The sequence below is a fragment of the Sinocyclocheilus rhinocerous genome, unplaced genomic scaffold (genome assembly GCF_001515625.1).
Source record: "Sinocyclocheilus rhinocerous isolate Xijiao unplaced genomic scaffold, SAMN03320098_v1.1 scaffold3, whole genome shotgun sequence".
NCBI classification, from domain to species: domain Eukaryota; kingdom Metazoa; phylum Chordata; class Actinopteri; order Cypriniformes; family Cyprinidae; genus Sinocyclocheilus; species Sinocyclocheilus rhinocerous.
In genome coordinates, this window is record NW_015658759.1 from 1,071,346 (window position 1) to 1,080,779 (window position 9,434).

The 9,434-nt window shown below is 35.3% G+C and overlaps 1 protein-coding gene across 1 annotated transcript in view; it reads right to left on the reverse strand.

Moving 5' to 3' along the window:
- Positions 1–5,819, reverse strand: part of cacna1hb (calcium channel, voltage-dependent, T type, alpha 1H subunit b) — a 55,597-nt gene extending 49,778 nt beyond the window's left edge. The window contains exons 1-2 of the mRNA XM_016531424.1: positions 5,708–5,819; positions 2,317–2,450 (exon numbers count right to left, since the gene is read on the reverse strand). Coding sequence (XP_016386910.1) covers positions 2,317–2,450; positions 5,708–5,800 — 227 coding nt within the window. The 5' untranslated portion in view covers positions 5,801–5,819. The remainder of the gene's footprint in view (positions 1–2,316; positions 2,451–5,707) is intronic.
- Positions 5,820–9,434: the final 3,615 nt, after the last annotated feature.

A 9,434-nucleotide genomic window follows, 5' to 3' on the forward strand; every position in this document is an offset into this window, starting at 1 on the left:
GTTTAGTTTACACTCGAAGTAGATTGGTCTATCGAAGCGATATCCCAATTCGTCGGTCACCGACGTGACTCGGAGTGACCGACTGAAAGGGAACTGCCGCTGCTGAACATGACGCAGATCTGACACGCATCATATTTTCTCACAACTCTTTACCTTTTCTGACCCACTTCAGCTCTTAAAGTCTCTAGTAATGAGCTGACGAGTTGAATCGGGTGTGTTAGATGAGGGAGACAGTGCTGGGCTGCTCCAGGACAGTTTTGAAAACCACTGCATTTCAGAGACATGTTCTTAAATCTGACTCATATTTAACAAACACTTACATACAAGCACAGTTTTAAGGCAGCTTTAATCACCTTTTTGGCAACTTCATGATTTAACTGACGAAATAACTACCACAATGCATGCTCGTAGTTTCATTTGCGCTTTAATATGATATAGTGTTTTAATATAATACAGCATGCACCGCCATATTTGTCTGTGCATTTGAAGAGCACGTGCTACGAGCACAGTATAACGGCTGACAGAACAGGAAAATTGGTTTTTACTGACATTTGGCCTTACAACATCTCATCTGACCGCAGTTCACTATTGTTCTACTGAAGCTCCCTCGTCACCTACACCTTTTCTGCACTCATTTGACTAGCACCTGGTGCTAAGGTGAAGTTGGAGTGTGCGTTTGAAAAGTCTCCCATTTGATGTGATCGTAAATATGTTCTGCGTCTAAATAAACGCAATTCTTGTAAAAAAAAAAAGAGACTGAAGCAGCAGTTGTGAGTGCGGTGGCCAACACTAGCTCCGCCCCTGCATAAATTGCATGAAATATTTTTAACGTGTTAAACTGAAAAAATTAATCGCATGCGTTAACGCGCTATTTTGACAGCACTAGTTAAAATGTCTCTTTCTTGCTCTTGCACTCACATGTTGTGTGATGATCCCTAAATGACACAACACAGCAGCATGGGAAAATGTAATGTTACTAAATTGATTCAGAATTATATGTTCACCCCGCTAAAAAGGTGACGCGTAGGCCAACATGAATGTCTATGCTATTTATACCGCTTAGTGTTGTTTTTGTCCTGTTATAGGCATACTTTTCATCTGACTGACCAGCATTATAGCATGAAGGAGATTTACTAAGGAAGACTAGCTGGTTAAACTAAAGAAGCCTGAAGCATCCCAAAATGGTTCAGGAATGTGTTACCTTTGTCCGAATTAATGACCAACTTGTTACTTCCTCACTCACACAAGAGCACATTACCGTTTTAATGAGTTTTAATGACTGATCAGGCACTTTAGGTTGAGCTGACTTTTGGACAAAGAGGATAACTACAAATCACTGTGTCAATGACAGCGCAAGTGACAAGAGAGACAAGATACAGACAGACACAGAGACGCTTGCCTGGTGGTAACTGTCATTCATGAGCTTAGCTGTGACAAATCGACTTGACATTAGAACTTGACCTGACATTAAAACTGGATTTGACATTAAACAAATACACACACGCGCACACACATACACAGACATTGTAATAGTTAAGAGTTTAATGACTCATGAAATTCTAGGAATCGCACACTAATAGTTGACGTTTTAGATTTTCGGAGCGTGGCACTCTCAGCTTTGTGATTTGTCACTCACCCAGCCATGACGATAAAGAGGTCAAGGCGGTTCCAGGTGTCGCCAAGGTAACATTTCGGACCAAATATACCCAAGGCCACCATTTTAACCACCATCTCCACAGCAAAGAATGCAAAGATGAAGTCATCGAAGGCCTGTGGAGAGAAGAACCACAGATTGCTCATGAATGCATTACACTAAAAAAGTGAAACAGCAGTGTCCTTTCATTTAAAGTGCATTTTTAATCCTGTTTCATTTAGTTTGCCTAAAAGCAAATAACACTTCCCATTTAAAATTTTTTTTTAAGTTTTATCCCATGTGAAAATTATACTTTCATATTACAAATGAAGTTGTAAAAAGCCCAAAAAATATTATAGTGACCTACTTTAAGTGGCATTTTTATATTAGTTTATTGAAAATCGACAAGAGAGACAAGATACAGACAGACACAGAGACGCTTGCCTGGTGGTAACTGTCATTCATGAGCTTAGCTGTGACAAATCGACTTGACATTAGAACTTGACCTGACATTAAAACTGGATTTGACATTAAACAAATACACACACGCGCGCACACACATACACAGACATTGTAATAGTTAAGAGTTTAATGACTCATGAAATTCTAGGAATCGCACACTAATAGTTGACGTTTTAGATTTTCGGAGCGTGGCACTCTCAGCTTTGTGATTTGTCACTCACCCAGCCATGACGATAAAGAGGTCAAGGCGGTTCCAGGTGTCGCCAAGGTAACATTTCGGACCAAATATACCCAAGGCCACCATTTTAACCACCATCTCCACAGCAAAGAATGCAAAGATGAAGTCATCGAAGGCCTGTGGAGAGAAGAACCACAGATTGCTCATGAATGCATTACACTAAAAAAGTGAAACAGCAGTGTCCTTTCATTTAAAGTGCATTTTTAATCCTGTTTCATTTAGTTTGCCTAAAAGCAAATAACACTTCCCATTTAAAATTTTTTTTTAAGTTTTATCCCATGTGAAAATTATACTTTCATATTACAAATGAAGTTGTAAAAAGCCCAAAAAATATTATAGTGACCTACTTTAAGTGGCATTTTTATATTAGTTTATTGAAAATCTGTATTGTTAGTACACAACAGAATATATTAACAGAATAATATTAATCATATTTTAAAAAGACATCACAATAAACAGTTGTCTTTAGCTGCAGTAAGTAAACTAAATGGAACATTGACTAACAAAATATCTTTAGTTTTATCTTAGGTGAAAGGTCTACTTTCATATTATGGTTAATTTAGTTTGTGTAACTATTTTGGGATTTTTTTTAACAGCAAATGTCTGAAAATGCTTCAGTGGATGCAGAAAATATTTGAGACGTTTGGACACCTAAAAATGTATTAATTTCATAAAATATCTATGCAAGTGGCATATGCAAATAAATGATCTAAGTTCACTTTTCGAAACCATTTTTTATCATTTGCTTTCAACTAACTGATCCCAAGGTGGTATTAGCGGATGTTTGAAGTCGGTTCCCCTCAAGTTCCCACAGGTGTCCTAGCAGAGCAACCACAGGTTTCGTCTCCTAATTGATCTCATTTAAAGCAGCGCTTGTGTAGAAAATTCATCGCCTTCAACAATAAATTTCAAGACAATCTCTGTCAGACTTCAAATCGCCTGTTGTTAGCAACGTTCCCTTTATTATGCAGAATCCACAGGTTATTTGCAAGTTGTTATGGAGAGATTAGAGATGCATATTTTTCTGAGTCTGTGGCTGATGCTTCATGGTGTCTTTGTGGGTTTCTGTCAAAACTGATAGTTGACTTTTTGTGATGTGCATAAATGGTTTCCCGCTGCTCTGTACTGAAGCATTTCTTGATAGGACTTTGATAGTTTTGTATAATAAATTGTTATAGTTATTTAGAGTATTTATTTGTTGAATACATGCCAATTACCCTATTGAACCTGATGTGCCCGTATAGGCGTAGAAATAGGGGATTTTAATAAAATGTAACTTTTAATAAAATGTAATAATACAATGTAAATTCGTCCCCGATTTAAATTCAAAGAGACCAGATCTATGCATCTATGCATGACCTGACATTTTATTCGAATCCAAAATGAGGCGATGTGAACATTAAAGTGTGAACACTAAACACTCTAATGCAGGGTATGTTTCCTTCATACTCGAAGCTGGAGGGCATATGCAGTGCTAATTGACATTTCATTTATTACAGTACAGAAACCATTAAAATATATTTTATGCCTTATTCTGTGATAAAAATGGAAAAAAGTGTTTATACTAAACTAATCATAAAATTGTCATTAGGAAAATTTAGGGGGGGGGGGGGAATATTATAGAATACAAATTATTGGTTATTGTCCGGCAGTGTATTTGATTTCTTGGCTAATTGAAAGTAAGAGATAATTAAAAAAAGAAAAAAAAAAGAAAAAAAAAATCAATAAAACCTGTCATTCAGGCTTCTGTACAATGCTTCTGTAGAACTGATTTATATTAGTAGTCAATCCACTGACCACTTTGTATTTATTTTGAACAATACACCATAAAGCACTGCAGGGATGACCTATTTTGTAGGCCAAAACCCAGAAACAAGTTAACATTTTAGCACTTCCATCGTCCTGAAGTCAGTGGGTTTTTTGAATGGGTTTTTGGTTAAATGCTTGAAATCAGGTCTGGGTAACACAAGCTCAGCATTATTTTTACATTTTATTCTACGACATAAAACACATCTGTAATACCCCCTTACGATTTTTTAAAAGCGCTTACTTGTTGAAAAAGGCACAAACTAACAAGTAGCTAAATGGGACTACAGAGACTGTCTGTTGGGGACATTAAACATCACGCCGAACAGGTAAACTCTTCTACTCACTAGTCTGCTTTTAGAGCCTCATTGTGTTTACAATCATGCTCTTGCAAACAATTCCAACTCAAACTTTCAGGAAAATGTTTAAATGTTTTAAATAAAGACTTAAAGATTTGTTGAAAGCTTAATATTGAAGTCATGTGACCTTGGTGTAGTTCGTTTATAGACTACATTTAACTTTTTATTTCTGATGATTGTGCTTCAAAATTTATAAAAGTTGTGTTCATTTGTGAAGATTATAATGATGAACAAAACATAAAAGAATCATAAACTTTTGTTGGTCACAAAGCTTATTTCGGCAAAAATCCAAATGCCAATGGAAAAATCCTACTGGGTTTTTGACGAGGGAACCAGGGTGATATGGAAGCTTGTTTCCACCATGGGAAAACAAAGAAAAGTTGTTTTTATTTTTTTATAATTATAATTGTAAGATATAAACTCAGAATTGCAAAATATAAACTCAGAACTGTGAGATAAAATACAAAAATACATAATCACTGCAGCATTCTAAACATCCTAGGCTTTTTCGCGCTGATGGCCTGCACCCCAGCAGAGTCGGAGCGGAACTCATGTCGGACAACATCTCCAGGACGCTACGCACCATATGACTAGTAAGTCAAATCTCAAATAACTGCCCTGATGACTTGTGTTCTACCCGCTTAAATGATAGAAGTACTTGTGCTGTCCAATCTATAAAGACTGTGTCTATTCCCCGAATAGTGAGGTCAAAATATAAATGTAATGCAGGATCTAGAAAAAATCTGATCGTGATTAAACCACAAAAATGTCAAATAAATGAACAAAAACAATTTTTAAAGTTTGGGCTCCTAAACATTAGATCACTCACACCCAAAGCACCACTAAATATTGTAGAAACTTTATTTGCTGTAAAGTTGCTTTGCAATGATTTGTATCGTGAAAAGCGCTGTACAAATAAACTTGACGACTTAATGTTTTATTTATTTTTTGCTTGAAATGTGCATTTCTGCTATAATTATGCAAATACCACTTAGTTTGATATTTTGTTTTTATTTTGTTAATCCAATAGAACATTTTAAATGTGGCTTAAATGTCTAATTCTTCAGGCCACTGTTTGTATTTTTACTTGTATGCTTTTGTCTTTAAATGCTTTTTCCCCAACCAAGTCAATCAAGGTAAAATCAAGGAATCACAGAGATTAAAGTCTTTAGTTAATCAATCCACGAGTGTTATGTAAGTGTGTGTTACCTGCAGGATGCTGCACCTGTCAGTGTTGCACTCCAGGTCTTGGCAGGGCTGGAACATGCCGAGCGTGACGCAGTTCAGCAGAATCACCAGCATGCTGACACGCTCAAACCACGTAGAGCTCTAGTTAAGGTAAATACAACTCACAACAAAATCAAGTTCAAACATTCCTTTTATATTCAGCAGTCATTTGTTTTTAGTGTCAGAACTTTCTGAAATAAGCAGTAAAAATAATAGACTATTCATTTTTTTTAGTATATTACCAACCATGACGAAAAAGGAAAGGGGCTTTAAACAAAACCTGTTTATCTAAATATAAAACTTTTATTTACTCTTGATTTTGGGGTCTTTCTTGAGTAAAATTGAGTGTTTTAATACAGTTTAGCCTTTCAAAGCAAAATATACATTATTGTTCAAAAGTTTGGGGCCAGTAAGATTTTTTAATAATTAAATTAAATTAAATTAAATTAAATTAAATTCTTTAAAAAAAATCTTAGCCCAAAATGTCAAACAGTAGTGTATAATAGAGAATAGAAGAAACAGAGTAAAACAGAGTCGAGTAGAGAAAGACTAAATTACATTACATAATTATATTAATTTCATGCTTTCATAACTTGCATACACTTATACTGTACTGTATTCTGTTTGGAGAAATGCTGCTATATTTCCCCATGAACAGCTAATAGAATAGAATAGAATAGAATAGAATAGAATAACATAGCATAGCATAGCATAGCATAGCATAGAATAGAACAGAATAGAATGCCTTTTTAACACAGAACTATAAAATCAGGTGGTGAAATGAATGGAACTGTGCATGAATAATGTAAGACATTTGTAGATTAATAATTGATTTTGTTCTCAAGAAGGCTGAAATAATAGAATTTGGATTACATAAAAACCCACCATAATGTTTTAATAAAACGTCTTTTTTAATATGCTCAATTCCTGTTTGTGACCATTAACATTACAACTTAATAAAATGCAATAAAGCCATTTTGTTTTCATAAGGGTCTAATTAAAAACTGCAATTACATTTTCACATTACAGTGCACTGATCTACACACATACCTGCCACTGTAAAGGCAAACTCAGCCCCACAGGCACCACAATCAGACCAACCACTTTACCTCATTAATCATAAACATGCCACAGCTCACACCATCTCAATCACCACGGTAAATCCTGCAATTATCCTCATTTACATCAGGATACACCACACCACATTTACAACCTGATCAGGATTTAAAAAGTTTCTTTAAACCGTTAAGACGATATCTATCTGCGTCTCAGAGCAGCATTAACAGATGAGAGGGATGTGATCAGGCCCCTGCTGTTTCCTCAGGTCTGTGTCTTAGCAAAACTCTTCTGGAATTCCAGCAGACTTCCCTCTCGCTATAAACTGGGACAGCATTCCCCTCATCAAACATTTATCCAGAGCCCACACTAATGCATACAGACAACTCCAGCTCTCGTCTCTCATCCTCAAGATTGTTGTGGTCACATTCATGCCACTTCAGCTGAGGATAATGATGATGGTGATATAGAACAGAAATAGGATGAATAAGGTGATGGAATTTTTTAAAAATCATTTGCACATGCACAAACCAGTGTTGGTGAGTAACTAATTGAAAAATAAAGACGTTTTTTCTTCTGTGGAACACAAAATAAAATTATTTTGAAATATGGCTCTTTTTTGGCCATATAACGTGAAAGTGAGTGGGGTCCGATGTTTTTTTGAAGCTGATTTTCATTATATAGTCTAAAAAGATATATTTGTGTTCCGCAGAAGAGAGAATGTCAGAAGGCCTCATTTTCATTTTTGGGCAAACTATCCCTACTTTAAATTATGTGTAGCTTGTAGCACAACAAACTATATTTTTTTCAGGCACTGGTAAATTTTGAGATTGTGGGCTATTTTGCATACATAAGTGCTCTTCATTTAGGTGGAGTGTGTGTAAGGCTGGACAAGGCTTAGCCTTCCCCTGGCCACGTGTCGGAAATTAACAAGATCTTGGGGCAAAAATTCCACCAAATTCCACCTTATGAATGCAATGGCCAATCAAAGGCGATCTGATTAGTCATCACTAAAACACTGGAGTTTATTCAGCAAGTGCTCACTGACAAAATTCTGCACTCTCACGACTTCTATCATAATAAACAACGAAGTGCAGATGTACGTATGGTGAAAGAGATTCATTTTACAGTGTAGACAGCTTCATTGATTATAACTTTTTTAGAGTGTTTAAACTTGCGTTAGACTGAAGTCAAAGATGATGTTTTTTGATAATGTAAATGTTCTTTGCCTGCTTTCTGTGTATTATTTATTCGCTGTTTTATAACCGTAAATATATAATCATTATAATTAGCAAATTACAATGTTTTTTATTAAATTGTGATCATGTTAGATACAAATTCAGTCATATGCTATTAATATATAAAAATATTTTATGACACCCAAATATCTGGTACTTGAAGTTGCCTAAAAAGATTTATGATGTGCTGACATTAGGATACTTTCACCCGTACCCTGGAGTTGGTTCACCCTCCGCCTATGTTGAATGAAAACACTAAAAATACACATTTAAGTGTTTATTTTTTATATATTTGCATCTGTAGATCACAATACATATTTTTAAATTCTCAAAATGAGTTTTTTCTCCTGCACTGAGCCAGAAATGTCCACTTCAGTAGCACTAACATACACCAAACTGAAGGTTTTAACAGAAGGGTTTGTTCATTCATCTGATTAATGTAATATTTATTTGTAAAAATATGGTGATGTGATATATATATATCTATATATATATATATATAAACTGTATATATCACATCACCATATTATATTATATATATATTATATACAGTGTACAGCATAAATGAGTACACCCCCTCTGATTAAATATAAAAGATGTATTTTCTTAATGATCACTAATATAATTCATAGAAAGATGGCAAAATTGAAATTTATTAAACATTCTTAATAAAAACATAGAACATAAATACATGCCATTAATATCTGTAAAATAAGAAACTTTTGAAACTAACCAATTTTTGTTTAAATGGAGGATTGCAGAACTGAGTACAACCTAGATTTAATTCAACCAAGTGTAATATTCTAGAACTTAATATGTCCTCCATAACTCTAAGTACGCTGCTCTGACACTTCTTGGCACTGAGTGTACAATTTCATGACAAATTTTCACATCTGTGCTGTTTAACTCCTGGAGGACGACCTCCTTAAATGCCCTGGTCTTTAATGGGGAGTGTTGCTCAGCTCGTCTCTACAGAATCTCTCACAGCAGCTCAAGAGCGTTAAGATTAAGTGAAATACATGTCCACTGAAGGATTTTCACCCTAGGAGAATGAGTATCTTCATTGTCATGTTTAAAAAAATGCCCAAAATGCAGGGAATGAGAAGAGGGTAGCATCTTCAGTTTCAGGTTTTTGTATTACATCACACAGTGGTGTGTGAATTCATGACAGCATTGATAAAGTACAACTCCCTCACACCTTCAGCACTCATACATCCCTTTAGAAGAGCTTTACTACCACTGAACGTCACTGTGAGAACCAGGCACTTCTCTCTGTACTCCTCCTCTAGCAACACCAGAACATTTTGGATGCTGTTAGATCCGAAATGATTGAATTGCTCTCATGAGATCAGAGTATGGATTCCCAGAAGTCTATATTTTGTAAATATGGGCCTTGGAAAAAGCTAAATGAGTTT